This window comes from Haemaphysalis longicornis, unplaced genomic scaffold (assembly GCF_048455015.1).
Source record: "Haemaphysalis longicornis isolate Haplotype H1 unplaced genomic scaffold, Haemaphysalis longicornis Haplotype H1 scaffold_12, whole genome shotgun sequence".
In the NCBI taxonomy this organism is placed as follows: domain Eukaryota; kingdom Metazoa; phylum Arthropoda; class Arachnida; order Ixodida; family Ixodidae; genus Haemaphysalis; species Haemaphysalis longicornis.
Window position 1 is genome coordinate 80,388,134 of NW_027526225.1, and position 24,508 is coordinate 80,412,641.

Consider the following 24,508-nt stretch of genomic DNA (forward strand, 5'->3'; position numbering starts at 1 on the left):
TGGAAGGTTTTTCACACATCATTATGTACTTCTTCCAAGACCCCTATGTGCTGAGTAACTCGCTGGGCCTTTAATGCATGTCTGCCAGAGGTCCGCCAAGTTCTTTGCACTTATGATCTTCACAATACTTACTCTATTGCGATATAATTGAAAGGTGGTGCTTTACAAAGTGGATCGTTCAGTTCCAGGAGCTCCAGAACGCATCAGAACTGCAGAGAAGACAGAACACAGCCTTACAGTTGTGTGGGATCCACCACGCCAAAAGAACGGAGCCCTTAAAAGCTACAAGGTGCGGCAGCTAGTTTGTTTTGGTGCTGGAAAGAATGCGCAAATATTGAGAACTAGCTCATTGGTAGCTTGTTGCTATATATGTGTACTGATCGATGCACTGCCCTCCCGTCAATAACCTCCCATGATCGCAGAAAAGAGCGGAGTGGGTTAGGTAACAAACGCGTGTTAGGGACGTTTTAGTAGAAATTAAGAAGAAATGGGTGTGGGCATGGTGTGTAATGCAAAGGCAATATAACCGTTGGTCATAAAGGGCAACGTAGTAGATCCCTATACTCGGTTACAACTCAAGAACGACACCACCTCATGTGTGTATCACTCCGCCAAAGCGCTGGACCCGTGACGTCAGTGCGCGCGCGTTTTGAAAGGGGTTTGCTATGAATGCGTGATGTCGTCTGCCTTGTCTCACGCAGTTTGTTTGTCGTCACTGGAGTCGTTTATAAGCATATTAAGTCCAAAAAACCACGGGAACGGCTCACGCCATGTTCAAAATATTCCCAGTAACGCCCTACTTGCGCTGCGCGGAGAAACATCCGGCTACGGTGATAAGGCACAGCGGCAACTTCCGGTGCCGTTCTTAAGTTGTCACCGAGTATAGACAAGGGAAGCGTTGCAGGGGGCGGCAGAAAGTTAAGTGGGCAGATGAGGTCAAGGAGTTTGCGGGAATAATTTGGTCGCAGTTAGCACAGGACCAGGATAATTGATCTATGGGAAAGGGCTGTACCGGGATGATGATGATGATGATACTACTAATAATTTTTGAGTGACTAGAGCTACAGCCGAGCAAATGAATTCGGCTAGATGCCCAACCACGGCGGCCGCATTTCTGATGCAGGCGAGAAGAAAAAACGCCCGTGTGTACGAGATTTAGGCGCAGGTTAAAGATCCCCAGGTGGTCAAAATTAATCCGGAGCCCTCCAGTAGGGCGCGCTTCATCGCCTGCGTTGCGTCGGGGCGTTAAACCATACAATCAATCAATAAATCAATCAATCTGATCACTTACGTGGCTGCACAAGTTTCATATGCGCTGATTCGCTTATATGCCTCTAGTAGATACTTTTATGGTGAGGGGTAGTCTATTCTGCTCATTGAATTCTGTGTTGTGACCAGTTCCTGCCAAAGATGAAGTCACCCTAGCTTCTAGTCAGACTATGATCACTTCACGCAATTTGCACGGCATAAGTTACGCCCCAGTAAACGTACCTCTTTGAAGAGCAGGATTTTATCACAGTAATCGCATTCGGAATTTGTACCAGGTCTATTCAAAGAATGATTGGCTAGGAATGTTAGTAAGGCTTTCTTGTTTCCCACAGCTCACACGACGCAAAAATACTCATTAAACCTATATTGCAAGAAAATGTGGGCATCTAGCAAATTTTTCATTGTTTAATTTAGCATGTGCGTTTAACCACAAAAAATGGCTGGCGATTACGATACTCCCTAATGCAATATTTGGGCGCAGCAGCAGTGTGCTGAGGCAGCACTCACTCGTGGGTTCTCTCGACGGCAGCGATGATGATCCTCTGCATCGGCGGCGCGAAGTGCGTCTCAGGAAGAGACCGCGACCCGCGTTTTAGGCAGGGCAGGGAACGCACACTATGGTCACGCGCACGCCACCCTCACATTTTCGCCAGCGTCGCGCAGACGAGCGTCCCGTTCGGGCAGAGCATACTGTCCCCTCCCTTACCCCACAGCACACTTTCAGAGAGCGCTGGCTCGCGCCGCCTCGGCAAACCACCCTCCCCTCCCAATTTCGCGACACTCTTCTCCTTTGCTTTCTTTCATAGTTCGCTTTTTCTTGCACTCGTCGGTCTTGCCATCGTTCACTCGGTTACGCCGCCAACGCGGCTCAGCCCAGAGACGGCCGCAAAAGAGCTGAGCCTAAAAAGGCATTTTTAGGCGCTAAAGAGCCCATATAGGCATGACACTCAAAATTGGCACTTTTAGGCGCAATAAAGTATCGCTTAAGGTGTTTCATTTCCCTTGGTTGGACTCAACTAAAAAATAGGCATTTTGCATAAATTTCCGGTCTTCAGTGATCACTATAGCTTTTACAGTGCTTCCAGAGGCGAAGGAAAGAGTGATAGCATTTATCGGAAGTGTTGCATAGTCCCTTTCAGGCACATTTGCGGGTCATCCGGCAATCGCTGTAAAAACCTTGTCTATTCACCTGTGCTTTTTAACAAAAGCACAGGCGAATGAGAAAACATTGAAAATTAATTGTCATTGCCCCTCTATCTCCTCAGGAGTGAGAATCACGTGTCATCTACCTAAATCACGACCCGGTTCGTCAGTAGCGGCAGTGGCACATGACCCACTCCTCATGTATGAAGAGGGGATCGAACAGTGGAGCTTTGCTTGTAAGCTAGTACACCTATCCTCTGACATCATATTTGCGCTCTTGTAAACGTTACCTCCGGAAGTAAAATTACCGAGAGTGCTTTACGACTGTTTTGCTACCCGGTAGGTGAATGCATCTTTAGCCCACACCTTCAACGACACGCTCCTCGATTCATGGTCTCCAACGTCAATCGTGGTGAATGCCTCGGACGTGCAGGATATCACATTGCAGGACCTATTTCCAGCTTCTACGTTTCTTATTTGTGTACAGGCCAGCACGATCGCTGGCTTCGGAGAGGCCGTTTGTGAGAACCTCAGCACCAAAGCGTCGGGTGAGTTACCTGTCGACCCATCTGACCAAATCGAATGCAACCTCAATAAATGGGAAAGACGACGCAAACACAACCGTTATTCATCATAATCACCATTTATTTTCATTTTTAAGATCCCCAGCGGGTTTGACATATAAAGGGAGAAGCAAAATCACCAATGAAAGTGGATTATAGATATAACAGAAAACATATAATAAAACACATATGATTTGTAAATTGCAATTGAAAATGTGCCTCTTAGGATTATAAAGCACTGTTAAGTACATATAGAAGACATGTCAGTCAAAAATGCAGCACAGTGAAATTAAAGGCATGACATGGTTCCTAAATATGTGGAAAGGAGAAGAAGAAGATGATTGTTTAGAGAAGTGTACTATTCAGCTGCCTGAAATTATTTGAATTACGCGTATTGAAACTTGTTTCGGAAAGGTTATTTCATCCTTCGATTGCAAAATGTAAGAAATTGAGTGGAATCGTGTAAGCGCTGGAGGCTAATGTAATTGAATAGGCGACGGGAGATACGGGAAGTTAAGAATGTCGTGTCATTGAGGGAAATGGAAGAAAAGCGAATGGAAACACTTGACACAAATTCGGGCAGGCTGGCGTGCGTTTCAGGGGATGTATAGATTTGACTCATTCTTGGCCTATAGCTATTCTCGGAAGATATAGAACAAACAGTGTGCTTCGGCACTCTTTCGAGGGTGTTAATTATGGGCTTCATGTGGGTTCCACATAGATGGGACATATTCAGCTTGCTCATGGAGAAGTATAAGGGTGGTGTTTTTGAATGCTTAAGCATTTCTAAACGGACTCAGTGAGGAAACGTGTGCCTATCTGTAGTAAGGATGAAAGTGACTCGTTTTCGTCGCATACCAGATTGCTATTATGAAGAAGATTCTAAGGTTTCATACTTCGTTATTAAACTGCTTATATTGCCTCTGAAAAGCGTCTTCGTAGCGATGTGCTTGTGAAGGCACGAATCAGAATTTAAACCTGCTTACTGATAGCATTTCATAGCGATACATGGGGTCCTTGGGAAGGATTTATTAAAGTGCCCTTGGGGGTCAATATTTTTCATAAGACCTGTTATGTGAACCTGGAACAACACCCAGCAAATCTCTTGCGTGTTATAGTGAAGCAAAAAGGGTCTTGTGAGTGTCATGAAGGTATTCAGTAAAAGACAATTGAGCGTTCTTACTTTTACTGCTGATACGGCTTCTGAAAAAACTATTTTCCCAGTAATACATGTGTGCGTTGTAGTGAAGCGAACTTTATGAGAGTTCAGCATATAGCTTAGCGACTTAGTCATTTGTCCGACAATTCCCACATGAGAGTTTCCTCAATTTTCTTCATTTGCTTGTTTTGATAAAAAAAAATTGAACGTAGGTTAAATACTTACCCAAGGCCAGGGATCAAAACACACTAACTTTCTTTCTTGAAGAGCAAAAGGTTTTGTGTCTTCAATCTGCATGAGCGCTGTTTTGCCTATTTAAGTCACTCTAATTTAATATTAGGCCGTGTTTACATTCCTGAATACAACATTTATTGCGATATTTTAAAAATTGGGGGCACTAATATACACTTCCCCAACAAAATTTTGCAAAATACCCGTAAAAAACCAGTCGTTCATTTGGAGGTTGGGAAATTGGAAATCTGGAAAAAATGTATCATAGTAAAGAATCTTCTTGGCTCTGAGTACACCTGAGATGGATCAGATTGGTATAAGCATGGTTAAATGCTTCTAACTTTTACCTAACCATTCGGAGCCTTGCTTAGGGATAAAGGTTTTTTTCAACATTTGTTCAAAGGGTCGACCAAATTTTTCATGACCTTCGAATTTTGTGCCAAGTAAGCTAATAAGCAGTAGGCGGCTCATTTTGCCTTCGCAGGAATACGAAACTTTCCGGATGCTTCAGCAATCATGCAAATATGCAAAGGTTGACCTTTGTGGCATGTGCCTAATAATTCATATATCCGGGGCTTTTCCACCAGCATGCATTCGCCATAGGCTATGAATGATCAGTGTATGCTGAGGACAAGCTTACAGCCAGATTTATTGTATAAGTTACCTTTTCGGTACAAATAGCAAACACACTTTGAAAAAGCTTAACTATTCATAAGCTGCATTTCTATTAGGTAGTTTGGAAGAAAATGTTTATGCCGCAGTCATGGCTGCTGAATCAAAATATTTATGTTCAAAATTGGGGTTCTCTCTTCACTTCATAGTATCTGGCTTTATGTTGCTTCCCGCGGACACATCGGCTCTACAGTGTTCTTTATTCGTTACTGAAGATTAGTCTTGCATATACTGCCATAGCTATAACACTGTTTCAACATTTTTTGAACTTTTAGCTCCAATTCTTCAGTTAGAGCCCATCGCCCGAGCAAGTGGCAATGGCAAAGTTTCTATCGTCGTGAACCAAGTCGACTTCAACAAGGGTCCGATAACGTACGTATTGATATATGCAGTAGACGCGATTTTTTAGGATTATTTCATTGAGAAGTTTATCACAAAAATAGTGTGACGTTTTCACAGATTCGTGTGCCTAAAAATAGATGATTTCATAGATATGCGGCAGCCACAAAACTTATTTCTGTTAAGCATGATCTATTTGACTGAAATAGAGAGCAAAAATACCTCACAGTATTAGATGATACAGCCTTAGTAGTGCGGCTGGCATTTTGAAAAGGCTGTATATAGTACCAAATACACACGAAAGAGTACCAAACATAGTGTGCTTCATTCCCTGAAAGCGTGGCCACACCCTGGGAACGTACCAAACAAGGAATTTCAAGTACTTGTGTATTTTATTAGCTTTAAGAGACTTTTTATCTTTTTATCGCAGCCATTTACATAATTTCCCAAAAAGGAATCTGAAATATTTTTTATGAAATCATTTCATAGGCCTATCTGTTTTTACATTTATTTTAAGGATATCTTATCGAGGTTTTCTGCAGCCCATACTGCGTAATTCGCTTTGAGTTGGCAGATGTTTCGTGATAATGGGCGTTGTACGGATCATCTATAAGTTTTTTTTTAGTTCTTACACCTGCCAAGAAGGAAAATTACATTGCGCCCTTTTAGTTACTTTTTATGGACACTTGACTCTACTTTTTACGTAAGAATATTATTGTAAAGGTTAGATGGGTAGTTACCTTTATTTGCACTTGACTTTCCTTTTTATGTCAGCACAGTATTCCAAAGTTTAAATTTAGATTACGTGAAGTAGCTGTACACCTGAAAAAGCATCCTCCATCACTTGACCAGATGCCGAAAGGAAAGAGACGCCGCAGAACCTAAAGTAGCAAATGACAACTTGGGACCGCTTACAAGCCTTTGAGGGTGTTTCGAAATGAACCATGTGCTTGTCTTTCCCATCTAACCAGGGGCTATTATGTGCTCGTCGTGGACGAACCCTGCTACATCAGTGAGCCCGTGAAGCTCGTCAACTTCACCAGTGCGCAAGAAATGAAGCTTGGATACTACGTGGCTGCCTATTTCCCCCCCGGCCAACTCAATGCGAGCTCGTTGAATGTTGTTGTCGGTAGCGGGCACATGATCGGTGGCTTTGAGAACCCACCACTCACGGATGGCGTGGCTTACTGCTTCGGCTTGCTCGTGGAGACGAATTTCTCGGGGGTAAGTTTTGAATTAGACATACTTTGTTCCGCCATAAGGAGACGGGTATTTCCACGCACTTCCACTCCACTGGCGCTGTCTTGAGGAGCCTGTAGTAAGCAATAGAGGGCAGAAGTAGATTCGTTCGTAATCATTCATGCCTGATACATATTGCTCGTATTGCTTCATTTTATTGCGCACCATTTTTTACCGCGTACCACCCCTAACAAGGACCGTGCAACTCTCTGCATTTCCACATAAAAGCCCCGGTTGGCACAAGCAGTGCATATGATCGTTACAATAGCGCAAACAGTGGTAATTGGTCGAACGGAATTTTGAAGAAAAAAAAATAGAAAAAAATAAGTGTTCCTAAAATGAATTGACGAAATAAAAAAATATGCACACTAACTACCTCTTCCAAAAAAAGGACAAAACAATTAAAAATACTTGGAAAAGACTAGTCGGAAACAAGAATAAAAATAGCGAAATGAGCCAACATGTAACTCCCTTCATTTCCACAACTATATACGCATAATTGGAGGAAGTTACACACCTTACAAGCGTATTCGTTATCATAAACGGAGATAATTGGTAGACCGGAATACTGAAAAACAAAAATTAAAATTTTTTAGAAAAATTACCTGACGAAATGAAAAATATGTATCTTAACCAGTTCTTCCCCCTTCGAAAAAAAACGAGGAATAAACAAAACAGCCAATAAAAGATCGTTTGATACAAAAATACAAAAATAGTCAAAATGGCCGCACCTTGCATTGCACCTTGCATCTGCTATTCAGCCAAACCTGGCTATAAAGAACTCCCAATTTACACAGGTGGCGTAAGAATGCTACGCATTCGTAGAAAATTCTTGAATTTCTGCGGATTTTTTTGCTCAGATTTCGCCACTATCAGTGACCCAGGTAGGCACGTAAGAATTCTCAAGAGCATACGTGTTCCCCGCTCTGCTTAAGAATCGTGAATATGCGCTGCGTCAGCGTCGGCAAGGCTTGCAATTCGTCTAGTGGCTTATTATAACCAACCGGGAGGAATACTCTAAGATGGCTATTTTGAATACCTGTCACGCAGTATCCAAGAACCGCTTCTCGCACGTGTGGTCACATTTACGTTTTCTTCTGATTTGGTGGTAATTAGGTCAAAGATCCGGTTGGCCGCTTCATTTTCTCGCAATTCAAGGCACATCAAATAACCTCCTAGGGAACGGTGACAACTCTTAAATTATAAAAAAAAATCAAAGGCGGTTTCTAATTGTTGCGAAGTGGAACATGCAGCGCTCATTGCAAGCGCATCCAATTTCTTTTTCAGCGTAGTATCTACGGTCAAGTAATTTGCTCATGTGTTGCAGGTACCTTTTAGGAGCTCAAACGTCGTCATGATCACCCTTAAATTTGAATCATACACCTCTGGAATCAACATGAGGTATTGGCAGGGCATTCCCCAGAGAAAAGTATTTACGGAAAATTTTAATACTGATGAGGAGCAGACGTTCGCAAAAACTGTTATCTTTCATCAATTTTCCCAATGTGCTTGGCGATAAAATCTTTAATTTTCATAAGCACCACTACCAGTAACAAAAGTTCGAGGCAGGAGTGCCTTCCACGCTCAAACTACACCTGCGCTACAACGCGTGTCATCATGGATACCTAATGAATCATTTATACCATCTGAGGCGCCTACAGTTTTTACCACCATGAGAAAAACGGTTGCCGTGACCGGAAGCACATGCACATAAAAATGAATACACGTTGCAATTTATGTCCTTAAATATTGAACCCGAAGTTGCATTTGCTTTTAGACATAAAAGCAATAAAATATTTACGTTAAACAATATCTCATCTATCAGTCCACTCTAAAAGACTACAATAAATGAGAATTTGGAGGAATTTGACATTACAGTAACACACAGTGTATGCAATTAGAGAAACAGTTAGTTCGCGTTTCTTTATTTTCGAATCGTAAACAGGCTAAGTAGTTGTGCCCTGACTGGACCATGATAGGAATTTTTTTTTGTTTGGTTTTTTCGGCCACATGATTTACGTATTAGTAGACGAGATTGGTATTTGAAATGTTCTCGAAATTTTTCCCAGGAGGTTCTCTACGGATACAGCCTGGCCGCTCCCCTTATAGGTGAGTGTAGTTTTTTTAGGTGGAACAATACCTAATAGGACTCAAAAATATAAAATCGAACACATTGGAGAACGCAGGTGTCAAATGGGGTATATTCTGCTTGAACTTTTTTCGCAGTGAACGGCTTCAGCAGCTTGATGCACCTTGTGGTTGCCATCGGAGCATTTTCAGTGTTCCTCGTTATTGTCATTGTGGTCGCAACTTTGACGGGCTGCTGTGTGCGGTGAGTTCTTTTACACATCCACGGAGTAATAGTTTGAGCACTGCATGAGAGAAGCGAAACTATATTACCTGTATTAAATGTAGAAATAGTTAAAAAATAATTTTTTCAAGTGAAAAATTGTTTAAAATAAACTTCATAGGTGACGAGTTTTTATTTTGTTTTTTACAAGAAATGTCAAACAGTTGATCTACTCTCAGTTCGTAAAAAGTGACAAAAATGCTGAATGAAATTTGCGTAATAACTTAAAGATGAGGTCGTCAACCAAATTGGCTTTTAAAGTACTACAATTCTTCTAATGCTAAAGAAACTTCCCTTTCGTTGGCACACATTAACCGGTTATGAAGACAAAACACAAGTTTGGTTCTTTCTGGTTACTGCATTACCCAATAAAAGTGATGCCAACTTTCAACAGCCAAGGTTAAGGCGAACAGATGAAGAAGTGGCGACTCACTAGCTACTATGTCGCCGGGTTCTTATGAAGTCACGGAGACTTGTCTGTAAACTAGCGGCAGCCAACCAAAGCCACTTACAAGGAAATATGGCTATGCAATTTCGTTCATGACTTACCTAATGCTGGTTCTTTCTAATTCAATGCACTCATATTTTGTCTTTGCGGCCCAACTACAGCTCTAAGCTGTAAATAGGAACTGCTGGACTTATGGAGCACCTTAAGAGTGTGATCAAAGGGCTGTGGAGAGTTACGTGCTAAAGAGAAGCTCCTGATAAAGAATGCGCGAGAGTACTACTGTCAACCCACCATTTATACGTAAAGACGTGAAGGAGTGCTTCCATCTTGGGCGGTATTCTCGTGTTTGTTTTGAAAAGGTCCGTCTTGCGTCCGTTTTATTGTGACGTGCTTCCAGTTGTAGTGCTTGGGGTTGACTTTTGCGCAATTGTTCTTATAAACACATTTTAAACGACTAAGCCTATTTTAGACTATCTTTTATGAGTTTATTATTCCGCCAGCGAACCAACAAAACGACGAAAAATCATCAGCTCCGAGTAGCCATGGCTCATAGCCCCGCCCTGCTTCCATGGCCTCGCACGCGGCCGGGTGTTCGCTTTTAGCCAATCAGGGCTTGCTCAAAACAACACTTTCGAAACGGACATAAAACACGAGAATACCCCCCCTGCACATCCACACGTCCCTTATTCTTGAACACGTACACACTGACAGAAGTTTTTATTCGCGTGATATGGAAGCTGGATAAAGGGTTGGTGTATTCGTAAGCGCACGGAAAATAAAACTGATGTACGAGTTTTTTATTACCATAAAGGAAGCACACATTTTATTAAAAAGTCATATTACAAGCCAGCATGAAGGTGTTTCTCGGTGTAGACCGAACGTGTTTGTGCTGTGAAACTGTATCACACGTTTGCAGAAGGCGGCATAAAAAAAGACAAATTGCACTGAGCAATTTTTAGACGCTTCTATTGCTACCTGTATGTCTAAGTTATAAACACGTTGCCGAGAAGTATTAGCATGTATGAACGTTGTTCAGTTCGTCCGTGAGTGTGCGGGGCTCCTCCCGCGAAAAATATCCGCTTGTAGCTGCTGTTCATCCTTGCCTCTGGTTTGTGGCACTGGTGGTTGTAGGTGATCCAGAGGAGGTCATACCGGGTGAATAGTTGGCAAGAGGTGAGGGTGGACGGGGGCATTCGCTACAGGGTAAATACAACGGAAAATCAGCGCCGAAGGTAGCCGCCGAGTAATGTGCGGCCAGTGAGATGAAAAGATCCACTCTGTGGACTGTGAGTTAAACGGTGCATGATCGTTTTCTGCAAGCTTTCTTAAAAGCTTCGCGGCAGATGAGTAAACAAAATTGTGGGGAGAAAGCTACGAAATAGTAAATGAACGTGAAGAACGAAGCGGGGAGGTAAAAAAGCCTTTGCACGCACCATGTCTAAATGCGCTGTTTCTCAACAGGACTCCGCAAACGCTATTACAGTTGTTCCAGTCCCCAAAATTCGAATTCATATTGTCTCATCCTCTCATGTATAGGTTATGTAACCAATATGCCGTATGCCATTTCTTCTACTTGCTTGCAGGCGGAAGTCCACTGCAGCGAAAGAAAGGGACGCGCCGTTTGAAGAAGGTGACTCGAAGAGCCATTTGCGTTCGTCTAAACTCAGACACTTTTTTGTTTGCCGTAAAGCTCGAAATTACAAACGCATGTTTTATGTGTTAACAGTGGTGGTAGTGTGTACGCTACAAGCTCATTCATTCATTCATTCATTCATTCATTCATCAAGGGCCCCGGCTTGTGGCATTACATGAGGGGTGGGGCGTACATACGGCATAGGGTGGGGCGGAGGGGTGGGGCGGAGGGGTGGGGCGTACATACGGGCGTACACATTGGAAATCAATGATAAGAGCGGTTTCGGCAGGCAGGTCATTCCAATCTCGAGCAGTGCGCAGAAAAAAAGATTGCTGAAAAGTAGTGGTGCCGGCATACTCGGGATACACTGCGTTAGGATTGGTGGTGCGTGAAATGCGGTGCGCTCTTCTGATGCGCTGATCATCGATGGACAAAGAATGGAAAAATTTGTGATAAAGACAAAGTCGTGCAATTTCGAGGACGGGATACAAGTGTGGGAAGATTAAGTTGGGTTTTCACGGTGGAGATACTTGAACCACGAGAGTACTCGGAAAGTATAAATCTTGTTGCGTGATTTTGAACGGATTCCAGAACATTAATGAGGTTAATTTGGTAAGGATCGAAAATGGCATTAGCATATTCAAGCTTGGGTCTGACAAAAGTTGTGTGGGCAAGAAGTTTAACAGCAGGAGATGTCAGGGCAAGATTACGGCGAAGATATCCAAGCACCCGGTTAGCAGAATTGGCAACGCTGTTGATGGGAGTGGACCAAGTTAAATCAGATTAAATATGCAAACCAAGGTAATTTAACGAATCAGAAGTTTCGATACATTGATTGTTAAGGGTATAATTTGATAAGACATAATTGCGGTGACGCTGAAAGGATATCAGCTTCGTTTTAGAGACGTGTAGAGACATAAGCCAAGCGTTACACCAATGTTGGATGCGATTAAGGTCTTCTTGGAGAGCAGAGTTGTCAGAGCTATTAGTTATCGGACGATACATTACACAATCGTCTGCGAAGAGACGAATGCCAGAGGAAATGTTAGAAGCCAAATCATTGATATATATAAAAAAAAAAGAGGTCCCAGAGCTGTACCTTGTGGTACACATGAGAGTACTGGTGTTAATGATGATGAATGAGAATTAACATAGACGAACTGCTGTCGGCATGTTAGAAAACCCTGGATCCAGTTTAAAACACATGGGCGAAGGTTTACGGATGACAATTTCAGTAGTAGGCCAGCATTGGGAACTTTATCAAAGGCTTTCTCAAAATCGATAAGCATTGCATCAGTAGTTATATTGCGATCTAGACTTGAGTGAATATCATGTAGAAAAAGAGCGAGTTGCGTATCACACGAATGACCTTTACGAAATCCGTGCTGATTTGCGTGAGAGAAATTCACAGATGTTAGAAATATAGCAATGTGTGAGTATAAAATGTGCTCCGTTACCCTGCAGCAAACGATAGTGATAGAAATTGGGCGGTAATTATATGGACATGACCGACTTCCGTTTTTATGGACAGGAATGACCTTACCTGCGCTCAGTCGCGTGGTACACAGCCGGTGTTTAAATATTCATGAAAAATGATTGACAGAAAAAGGCTGCAAGTATATTTAGTGTTTTTAATACCTTGGCGTTAATACCGTTCTATTCTTGTAGATGACGAATTTTTTTAGCGAATCAATTACCTTTAATATTCCGTGAGGTTCGAAAATGATGTTCATTGGTGGGTGCGCAAAGGCCGGCACATCAGGAAGGGTTCATTCAAGGGTTCATTCGTAAAATTTTCACTAAAAGTTGCATTCAGGATATCAGGAACTTCGTTGTCGGGAACCGGAAAGCCAGAGTTATTGTAAAGGGCTATCAAATTATAGATTGATCTGGATTTATAGTTTTCCAGAAGCGCTTAGGGCCAGTTTGAAGCATAGAAGGTAGAGTAGTCGAATAAAAATTGCATTTCGTCTGTTGCATTAAGGCGTCAAACTCTTTGGCTGCGCTTTCGTACTTTTCCTATGTGCAACTACGGTTAGATCTTTTGGCTGCTCGAAAAACGCTCATATCTACGCTCATATCTAGCCCGTCTGCTCATATCATCCCGAAACCTTGGTTCACGTACGCCTCTTACGTTCATTTTCAACCCACCTTTACAATATAGAAGGCGGCGGCGTAGTCTCATCATTTTCAGTTTTCAGCTTCTAACGCTTCAATCTTAGAACTTCGGTCAGGGGGCAAACTAGTTCTGCCGTAGCATTTTTTTCCATTGGCTGGAATACTTGTGAGGTTTTGCGGGCAGTCTGCACTGCTGAAGTGCAGAACACGTGCATCTGATGGCTTTTTGACTGTACAAGTGCATGCACACATATTTTTGTTCCTATTTCCAGCTGAGGAGTATGGAATGTCGCATATATCCACGGTTCATAAAATGTACAGAGAGGATGCCTCAAAAGCTACGGCCGCACCAAACCTCGGTCCTCTAGCAAGGCCAGACCTAGTGAGAAACCTCCAAGAGCACAAAACTGGGGCAAAGCCAGCCATTGAAAAAGACATGGTGATTACTAGTTTTCTTTTTTGCATGATACGCCACTTGTTGGAAGATTTCTCGCATTACTGTGGTGCGATTCATACGTGACATGCCTAACAAGTTTCAGTATAAAAAGACCATTAAGACTAACTACGACATTGTTTGATTTGAAAGACCTAGCTCTCGGAAATTCACTCAGCTCCATTCTAGCCACACAGAACGTTTTCCTTACCAGAAAAAAAATGCGCGCCAATCCACCCCGCGAAGGTGGTTGGAAAGTGAAGCTGTAAGCGACAGCCACAACGATTACCCATGCGACGTCACTTGAATTCACACAAGTGGCTCTACAAAGAGCGAACCCAGAGACAAGTAAAATGCACTAAACCACACCATTTATTACCTCAAACGGATATTCCTTGCTCAGGTTATACCAATGCATGATTCATGAACGGTGGTTTTGAGTTGTACTGGCGAAGCACATGAGCGGAAACTATTTTTTTTGTGAAATTAAAGGAAGCTCAAACCCGGTGTTAAACGATCTCATTTCTTCGTCTCTGCCACCGCCGACGGAGGCGAAGAGATCAGCGGCAGAGATGGAGTGATGTGCATTGGTGTGAGCTTCCTTTTATTTTTATAACTCTGAACGCATGCCCAAGGCGCGCACACGGCCGCTACCCGTGCCATGGGAGTAGCTCCTAGCGCATGCGCAAGGCGCGCAAACGGCCGCTACCCGTGCTGTGGACGGAGCGCACGCGGCGCGAGAGGTCGCGTGATGGTATCACGTGGCATTCAGCGAGAACGCTGGAGATAAATCCGCAGATGTGCTTGGTGAGTGCATCGGCTGTCTATTAGCTCAATCGGTGGGCTCAATCTGCGTGGGCTCGTAGCGCAACCGGTAACACAACGGGCTCTTACTCCATTTCTTTATTCGCTCCAGGTACGATTCCTGGCGGGGCCAGTAACTTTTTTATTTGTGCGCGGGAGTTTTCTCTTGACACCAACGGTTGCGACAGAACCCTTGGGGGTAGAGGTAGAAAGCTGCGCTTCAAAATGGGAGAAATATTCAACAACTTGCAGGTTGTGCGCCACAACGACATACAATGGGTAGGAGTGACGTATTATGGGTCACCACTAAAAGCCTAATGATTAAGGTGTATCTGCATGGTAGAATTAAGTAATACAATCAAGCGGTACCCGAGGCCCTACTACAATTGCCCGGTCATGTTTTCTGCTGGTGTAGCTTCGTACGTTTACTGTAATATCTCGATATTTGTTTGAAGTTTGCGATAGAATTAGTATCACTGTTGTAACAACAAGGCGGTCTTTTTAATGAACCAAATTTGTATTTTTTCTTTGTAGCCTCTATCGCTCAAGCTTATGCTAAGCCGATTGCTCAAGGGAAAGTGTTCTTGGAAGCAACGAGCAGTTTCTTTTATTTGCGCGTGCCAGCATGCCACATAGGGAGAGAGTGCGTGTTTTTGGGCTGGCGTTGTCAATGCTCAATTGAACGAACTTTGGCGTCATTGGGTTGGAATACACTGCTCGGAGAGTGACCCTGATAGTGGGCAGGTAAACTCTTTTTAGGCTCAGGGCGTGCACTGATGGACCACCTACCACCAGAAGATCTTGGTTCTCCTTGTGTCAATTGCCTATTTTGCTTTTCTAACGTGGTATAGAAAGAGTAATGCGTTATATAAAATACTACCCTTACCATTATCCAGGTGGAATATCCAGCATCTATGCCACAACTTATTTATTGTGCCCATTTTCGCATCTTTTAGCTGAAAGGTGTCAGAACAACAATTTCTATAGTTGAGATCTTTGAAGCTCACTTCATCGTGTAGATACGATAGAAGTAGTTAGCTATGCCGAAAAGGAGTAACAGGTTATGGTGAAATTAGGAGATTTCCCCAAGCAATTCGGCGGTTCCTCCATAGTGATCCGTTAAAAAGGGAAATTCCTGGCATTATTCTGTTTGTCACTGGCATCTTCCTTTGTACCAGTTATTAAGTTTCATTACACTAGGTTCGTTACTACATCAATGACAATCCCAGCGCGGTCTGTATGTCAAATGCTAGTCTATCCTTTCGATCAGCAGTCAGTAACATTTGTATTAGCTTCAATACCAAAAAGCCCTCCTTTGAATACACTCAAGCTTGAAGGTATCACCGTTATGTATATCTTGTAAAATGTTTATGTGGCGTCTGTGATCGCCTAAGAATACGAGGAATGAAATTTGGGTAGAATTTCCGTAAAAAGAGCTTGAAGTTTGTTTCTGATTGAAAAACAAATATTTTTACTTGCTCGAAACTTACGCAAATGCTTGCGCAGAAGAGCATTTACTGCATACCAGTATGGGGCAAGTATTAAAACGAAATTCTGAGGAGATATTGCTTCATCATGCCATGCAACCATGTGAGTAACAAACCTAGTACCCTTGTTGGAATTATTAAGAAAATTTTTTACGGCTGAGTTGTGCATGCTGCGGATTTCATCAAGGTCACTTACTCATGTATTCGTATGTTTTTTTTCTGTTATTAGTGACGATGTAGACGAGAAAGGTTACGGATTGCATTGCGGGGCGTCACCGTTCATTTGTGATAACATCTGCTTTGAGCGAAACAGCCCCGTGTACAACGTCCGTGCCAGCCATCTTGAAGTCATTGTTCATTTGGTAAGAATAATATCGCTGCTCCACGGTGAAATGAGTTCACGCTACTCATCTCTAAATTGAAGCTTGAAAACCTAGTGGTGATTCTATAGTTTATCTGGCAAGCTAAGCGCAGTACTGTGTGTGCTACATGACCCTCAACTGCAGACGAGTGCCATACATATGTAACGTTCTTTTCGTCCCTTCGTTTTCTGTTTTCAGCTGCTCGATCACCGAATCATCTAATTTTTACAGTTATATGTCTGGTGCAGTGTTGCACATACTCACCCACATTTTTACACCCCGTAACCTTAATCCTGTCTCGACAAATTTTTGAGGGGACTACAAGTCTTTTTGATATAAAAATAACCAAAACAAATTGTTCTGTTAAACATTACCAGCTGAACACGGAGAGCTTCGGTGGAAATAATGCATTTTATGTTCCCTCAATTTGTCTTTTTTTTTCCATGGCAAAGCGCAGAGACTAACATATTCAAAAAACCAGGACGCGGCCATGGTAATCACGCACGATAATTTAGAACAGCATTTTACAGTATGAGCTGTCCAGCGATGATTTATTACGTCGTGACCTGCGGGTCTCACAGCGCATCAAATTTATGTATTTCGTAGTTCCATATACCCCATTGTACTAACATGCGTGCACGCATTCACACATCTACATGCATACTGCATACATACTTGCATGCATGTATACATGAAGACATACATACATACATACATACATACATGCATGCGTATACATACATACATACATACATGCATACATGCATACATACGTACATACATACATACATACATACATACATGCATGCGTATACATACATACATGCATACATGCATACATACGTACATACATACATACATACATACATACATACATACATACATACATACATACATACACATACATACATACATACATACATACATACATACATACATACATACATACATACATACATACATACATACATACATACATACATACATACACACACACATACATACACACATACATACATACATACATACATACATACATACATACATACATACATACATACATACATACATACATACATACATACATACATACATAGAATGGTTTAATGATACGAGGTTTGTCCAGCAGAGAGCCTGACATGCTACGTCAGGTGAAAAATGAAACCAGTGAGAAAGAGCAGATTTACGCTGACGCGGAACGCCTTACATAGATACATACATACATATGTGCATACATACATACAAACATACGTGCATACATACGTGCATACATACACACATACCTGCATACATGCACACAGACAGATACATAATGTAGAACCTACTCACCGAACAGAACTGGCCGAGTTTCATAAAATTGTTAATCGAATATGTAACATCAAATGATCAATGTCAATATAAATAGACGAGTTTCAACTAGCGCATTATTGCAATCAGCTGTACCTTCCTTTGACGCTTAAATTTGCAGCACCTCAATTGGTCCTCTCTGTTGTTTTACAGCAAAGCTGTTACCCTCTAGTTGATCGGAAATTCTCGCGTGGTAAACAAAAAACTCAGGCAGGACCCAGCAGTTCTCTCCTAAGACGCAGAGCGCATGCGTCAGGCTAATCAGGCATACAGCATAGACCTCGGTATTTGTTTTTAAAAACCTCAAAACAACCATTGAAGCCGCAATATGGATGATAAGGCACCTCTGAACAATGGGACCCTCCCCCCCTCCCCCAACTATCTCTTCTTGGTCAAGATTGTGTTTGCAGATTGTTTTAAGGGTAGGCAGGTATGGTTCCACTAAATAGAGCAGTTCTTACCGAGGCGCCGAGCGCATGTGTCAGGATAGGCAGGACCCGGCATTTGCCGTCAAAGAAGCCGAGCGCTAGCGACAAGCCCGCCGAGACGACAATAAGCATTTCATACCCTCTCCCATCAGCATTTATAGTGGTTGACAACAGCTTCGCTGGGCATCCACTTTCGCAGGGCAGGATGGCGACCATTTTTACATGCGACTGCATCTCATTCACTCGCCTTGACAATCCATACGGCGTTGTTGTTCTCCTTCCACACCCCTCCCCCATTCTCCTCGCCGCGCGAGCTGCGCTCTCCGCCGCTCACCCCCTCTCCTCTCCGAGAGCGAACACTCTCTCGCGAGGGGCATTGGATTGGATTCGATTGGGTTGGCTTGGCTTGGATTGGATTAAAGTGGATTGTGTTGCGTCATAGCCGCGGTCGTTCCAGCACCGGCGTTCCGATTTCGGGCACGTGCATAGACTTGATCTTCGCTGCAAATTGCATGGCGGTCCCGTTACTTCACGATCCACTACCCGTACACTTCAGCGACCACAAGGCCGTCATCGTTAACGTTACGCCACGTGTTAAATAAAGAATACATCATACGCATTCCTCACACGTTTCACGCAATTAGAGAATCAACCCAACGGAAACACCAAGTGAACCCCCAAGATGCGTCGCATCTCCACAGGGTTCCCCTCGCGGGAAGGTGGGGTAATTTTTGTTTTTTAATTGCACATTCTTATTACGATATTAGGTTACAGTATGACGCTCCGATGTTAACGAAGGTTTCAGTACTGCAAGTCACGATGTTTTAATCACTTAGCATTCCTTGACATTTTTAGAAATCTGGTGAGCTAATTCAATCTTGTTTCTCGCGTTCATTAACGAACTGCCTTCAAAAGTGTGTCGAAATTTCTGGCTGGCTGTGTGGTTTTACATACCGAAGCTCTTTTTCACAGGTATTTATATCTTACAGGTGGAGTACACCTTCTACGACCTCCTATGGAACACACCTAACGACCTTGGGATGAGCGTACTGTAATTAATTGTCATTCGGGGTTATTCTTGATATTATAAAACGACTACGGGATATATGGGACGAATGAAAACGAGGATCGAGGCTTACACACGTTGCGAAGCGTTTTTGTGAAATAAAGGTGAATTGCTTTTTGTTTAATATTTCTGATTTCGGTGTTCTTCTACACGTTTCTTTACCACCTTCAAACGGTAACATAAAAATACGTAGAAAGAAGCTACAGCGCTCTAATTTTAAATAAATGAATAACATGTGTATTTGTGGGGAAAATGACTAAATTACACTTGAAAATAATTCAAGAAAAATATTTTCATCCGTAACGAATTTCTATACTTCCACAGGGTGGTTTGGCTGGACGAAAATATTAAAAACAGTGAAAAATAATTACTAAGGTATAAGCTTGGGCATGTTGGTATATCATTGCCGGAACAGCGCAAAGGAACCTCCGTACCTACGCTCTACCTTCTCGACTTGGGAGGACAACATATACCTTCAGAAGAAAGGCATCTGTATAGGGTTTTGCTTGGCTCCGGTACTCAGTAACCTGTTTTTTAGCCTCCCTTGACAGGGCTGTCGCCACTGGCCTGCCCCAGTGTAAAGTAGTTAAGACGTTCGGGTACGTCGATGACTACCTGCTGCTCATTAATACCACAAAAAAAACGCTTGGAAAGTGCCGTTTCGGACATTTATTCAGAGTTCTTTCCAACCGCTTTGTGTAACGCATGAAACCCTGACTGATGACAGCATTAGGTTCCTGGATCTTCGACTGCATTTCTACGATGACCATATCTGTTGGGCGTACGAGCCTCGTTGTTTGAAGCCCATACTCCCGTTTCATTCTGCCCATTCTACATTGGTTAATCCTGGGATCGTGAAGCTGTGTGTCTCGAATGCACTTAACAAATCTTGTATTCACCTAATTCAAGCCAGCCTTCATGGACAGGCGGCTCGGCTGACTGCCGCCGGCTATCCGCTGCAATTACAGACTTCGTTAGCTGAGAATATTTTAAAACAGGTGAAGGATGAACGACACAAGCAAGGTGCTCCAAGAGAGAGAGGGAGAGAGAGAGAGAGAGAGAGAGAGAGAGAGAGAGAGAGAGAGAGAGAGAGAGAGAGAGATAGAGAATAGAAAAATAACTATCTCATACATTCACACGATATCGCATAATCTGAAGAAGATTGGAAAACGCGCTAACGTCAACGTCCTATTCTCCACTCCTAAGAAGCTATCCAAGCTTTGTAACGAAGTTAATGGGGGCCGCGTCTTGTCTGCTATGTGTAGCACCAAACATCGCACGCCGTTCGTGGCCTGCTCGGATGGCGTGGTTTATCCAATACCGTTGAACAAATGAAAGTACATCGGACAGACAGGAAGATGTATCAATGACAGGTTGCGCGAGCATCGCAATAACGTGGAAAAGGGAGATAACGGGCATCTAGGCGCATATTGTAAAGATTGTGGTTGTTATTCTGACCTCAGAAAATGCTCCATAATTTATAAAGGTAACAATCAAATGACACGGGAGATCATTGAAGCGTACGAGATACATTCTAACAACGACACGTGTGTCAGCTACCTTCCGGTGTCGTTATCGACAAGGAAATTGCCTTTGTTATCCGGTGACAGCACGTCAGCTGCAGTGACGGCTTGAAATGCGTATGTGTTTCTTCTTCCCTCTTTCTCTCATTTGTTTCAACAGCATTCTGTATTTGAGTAATTTTGTGCAGTAAACATATGTTGTTAGTCTGCGCTGTGTCCCGTCTACACCTCGTCCTGGTCCCTTTGCGCTGTTCCGACAGTGAAAAATTGCGGGGTAGCGGCAGGGCTGGTTCAAACGATACGGAGCCTATATTTACTTAAAGAAAAAAGCAGCGCTAAAGTAGTCTCCCCTTTTGTCCTGCCTTTAGCGCTGTTTTTCTCTTTAAGCATTATGAACCAACTGGTCCGCGTTACCCCTCTTTTACACTTCTATATTTACTGATGGGTATACCAGTTGTGCGGGATCATTTGCCTCTATAGAAGTGTATTGAGTCCGTCTAAGCTGTGTGGCTAGTGTAGCTTTAATATTGCGCTACAAGGCGTCTTGGCCATTTTTACATGGAAACTGGGCATCCGCAGCTGCCGTTGTCCGCAGTCATGCTCATTAGACGGACAAATCAAGCATCATAGAAAGGGGTCATCACCCTCAACCTTAAATGACGGCAGCGGCAATCAGTAGTCAGCATCTGCCTGAAGCTGGAATCGGACAGAAACTGGAGTGGAATAAAGGGAGCATGCCGTTGGGTCGCCGACAATCATACTACGGCATAGAGGTTCTCACAGTATACACTAGAGAGGAATCTGGCGCTAGCGTCTATGCGGCTTACATCAAGGTCGTCTGTGTCGTCATAGGCCGACATATACATCGCGCTCGCCTTAGTTTCATCATTGGCTTGCGAGGACGGAAGAGCTTGTGCAAGCAGCCGGCCTCACAAGAACAGCCACACCCCGAGCCCCGCCATGGCTAGGAGCCGCCGCACACAGCCCCTGGTGCCTACAGTGCTGCAGTGGAACGTCAACTCGCTGCGACCGCGTCGTGCGGAGCTGAGTACGTTTCTGCTGCAGCACGAGCCCCATGTCGTGGCTCTACAGGAGAGCTATGTGCGAGTGGGAAGGGACGGCTCGGGGGGGGACTCGCCTGCCGGGCTACACCGGCTATCACAGCCCTACGGCGTGTGACAGTGCCCAGTGCTCGGAGGTGGTGTGTGGCGACCCGTCCCACCCCCCAGGAACCTCGCGTGCCTCACTGTTTGTGAGGAACGATGTGCAGCACGCAGAGCTGGATACCAGTGCGGTGACGACAGTGGTGCAAGAGTGCGCGGCAGTGACGTTGCGGCTCAGTGCGGGTGGTGCAGACTTTACAGTGTGCAGTGTGTACGTGCGCCCTGGACGGCCTTGGGACGCGTGCCTCCTGGACCGGCTGGTGTCCCTGTGTGCAGTCCGCCATCTCCTCTGTGGTGACTTCAACGCACACCACACTGCCTGGGGAGATGGCCGGATAGACGCTCGGGGAGAGCATCTGTGGGACGCCATGCTGCGCCTCAACCTGTCCGTGCTGAACACTGGTGAGAGCACCTTCCGGCGGGGCAATTGCGCAGCCACCGCCATTGATCTCACCTTAGTGTCAGCCGGGGTTGAGGCCACCTGGAGGAGGGAGCCCAGCACGTGGGGATCCGACCATTACCCGCTGCACATCGCACCACCCGACAGGACAGCCAAGCGAGCCGCACTGCACCACGTCACCCACTGGGACCTGTTCCGGCGCCGCCTTGCCGAGCAGGACCTGGGGGAAGGAGCCGAGCTGTTCCGGGGCCTGGTTTGCTGCGCCAGACAAGCCACGCAGAGCTGCACAGTAGCAGAGGGGGCCACCACGCCGGACCTGAAGCTGCTGCAGCTGCGGGCGGTGCGCAACCGTGCGGAGAGGAAGGCCCAGCGCTCGGGGGAGCGGGCGGACTGGACAGCATACCGGCGAGTGGATGCGGCTTGCCGCCGTCACGCCAACCGCCTGAGCCGGCAGCGCTGGGCCGAGCTATGCGTCAGCTCGGAGGCCGACCCACGCTGCCGCCGCCTCTGGGGCATCTTCAACGCCGTCCTGAAGCCCCAGAGAAACCGCAACCCCCTGGCTGCCATGGCCATCCGCAAGCAGGCCAGCTTTGCGGAGTTGGCCAACCTCTTCGCTGCACACTTCCTGCCGCCACACCAGGCGGAACCAGGGCCCGCTGCTGCTGTTGCTGAGACGGGGGAGCTACTTCACCCCCTCAACAACGCCCCTATCACGGAGACTGAGCTCCGCAGTGCCCTCCGCAGCTGCAAGCGTAAGTCGGCGCCAGGGGCGGACGGCCTCACCTACCAGATGATGCGCAATCTGGATGAGGTGGGGTTCGGCCGGCTCCTGGCCGCCTACAACGTCATTTGGGACGCGGGCCGGCTTCCACCAGAGTGGCTGCTAGCCATCTTGCGGCCCATCCCAAAGCCAGGCAAGGGCCTTGTGGCAGTCACGGCGTACCGGCCTGTGGCCCTCACATCCTGTGGCTGCAAGCTGCTCGAACGGGTGGCACTGCGGAGGATGGAGGCCATCGCAGCGGAGGAAGAGGCCATCCCCGAGCAGCTGACGGGCTTCCGGAGGCACCGGGCAGCCACCGACTCCATCGCCGACGTCGTGGCAGCCCTTGAACACGCCATGGCCTCCAAGCAGGTGGCGGCCTTGGTGCTGCTGGACGTGAAGGGCGCCTTCGACAACCTGCAGCGTCGTGCCATCTCCCTGGCCATGGAGGAGGCTGGCATTGGGGGCAAGCTGCGGGGCTTTGTCGAGGCGTTCCTGACGGGCCGCACGGCGCAGGTGCAGGTGGGAGACGCCCTGTCGGCCCCCCAGCCGGTGGACGTGGGCACCCCACAGGGCTCCGTCATCAGCCCCTTCCTTTTCAACCTGGTGATGGCCGCCCTGCCAGGCTGCCTGCCCAGAGGAGGGGGCCACCGAGTGTACATTTCGGTGTACGCCGACGACATCGCCCTGTGGGTGCTGGGGCCCAAGGGTCAGGGCCGAGCCATTGTGCGGCAGCTGCAGGCGGCCATGGATGCAGTCCGGGCCAAGCTGGCGGGCGTCGGCCTACAGCTGTCGGCGTCAAAGACAGACGCCATGCTGGTGCATCCAGACGCCGCCGCCCGTGCACGGACCCGGCGCCTGACCATCGATGGTGAGGAGCTCCAGTTGAAGACCAGGGTGCGGTACCTGGGACTCACCCTGGACCACCGGCTGAACTTCCGGCAGGCAGCCAAGGAGCTCCGAGCCAGGGCGCAGCTGGCCACCACGGCGGTGCACAAGATGGTGGCCCGGGACAGGGGTTGCTCACAGCGGACAGCTCTCCGGCTGTACAACGCCTCCGCTGTGGGTCTCCTCATGTATGCGCTGCCGCTGGTGAGCCTGCGGAAACCGACCTGGCGGCAGCTGGAAAGGGATCACCGCAAGGGGGTCCGCGCTTGCCTCGGCCTGCCCCAGAGCTCGTCGTGCGAGAAGACGCTGGCCGAGGCGGGGGCGTGGACCCTCGAGATGACGGCTGACCGGCGGGCGCTTGGCCAAATTGACCGGCTGCGGCGCGCCGAGGGGGGCGGCCCGCTGCTGCAGCGACTGAGGGGCCATCACCGCTCGCGCATGGGGCGCATGCTCGCGCTCTACGAAGAGGTGGTGGCCCCCGTGGATGCGCAACCTGGTGGCCCGGCTCTGACAGCTGAAGTGAGGCTGGACATCCCAGGTCTGCGCAGCAAGCGGAGGACACCCCCATGCGGACAACTGCAGCTGACACGGGGCGTCATCTGGGGCGACCTCGAAAGCCACACCCTTGTCTACACGGACGGCTCGGTGCGGCAGCAGCAGGGGTCGGCCGCAGCGGCAGCCGT

The 24,508-nt window shown here is 46.0% G+C and overlaps 1 protein-coding gene across 1 annotated transcript in view; it reads left to right on the forward strand.

Moving 5' to 3' along the window:
- The window catches only part of LOC144162853 (tyrosine-protein phosphatase Lar-like), a 35,960-nt gene extending 16,743 nt beyond the window's left edge, over positions 1 to 19,217 (forward strand). Inside the window, exons 9-18 of the mRNA XM_077693558.1 lie at positions 183 to 289; positions 2,756 to 2,960; positions 5,313 to 5,409; positions 6,348 to 6,600; positions 8,685 to 8,724; positions 8,842 to 8,947; positions 10,997 to 11,043; positions 13,437 to 13,603; positions 16,118 to 16,250; positions 19,015 to 19,217. Of these exons, the coding sequence (XP_077549684.1) occupies positions 183 to 289; positions 2,756 to 2,960; positions 5,313 to 5,409; positions 6,348 to 6,600; positions 8,685 to 8,724; positions 8,842 to 8,947; positions 10,997 to 11,043; positions 13,437 to 13,603; positions 16,118 to 16,120 (1,025 nt within the window). The 3' untranslated portion in view covers positions 16,121 to 16,250; positions 19,015 to 19,217. The remainder of the gene's footprint in view (positions 1 to 182; positions 290 to 2,755; positions 2,961 to 5,312; positions 5,410 to 6,347; positions 6,601 to 8,684; positions 8,725 to 8,841; positions 8,948 to 10,996; positions 11,044 to 13,436; positions 13,604 to 16,117; positions 16,251 to 19,014) is intronic.
- The last annotated feature ends 5,291 nt before the right edge of the window (positions 19,218 to 24,508 follow it).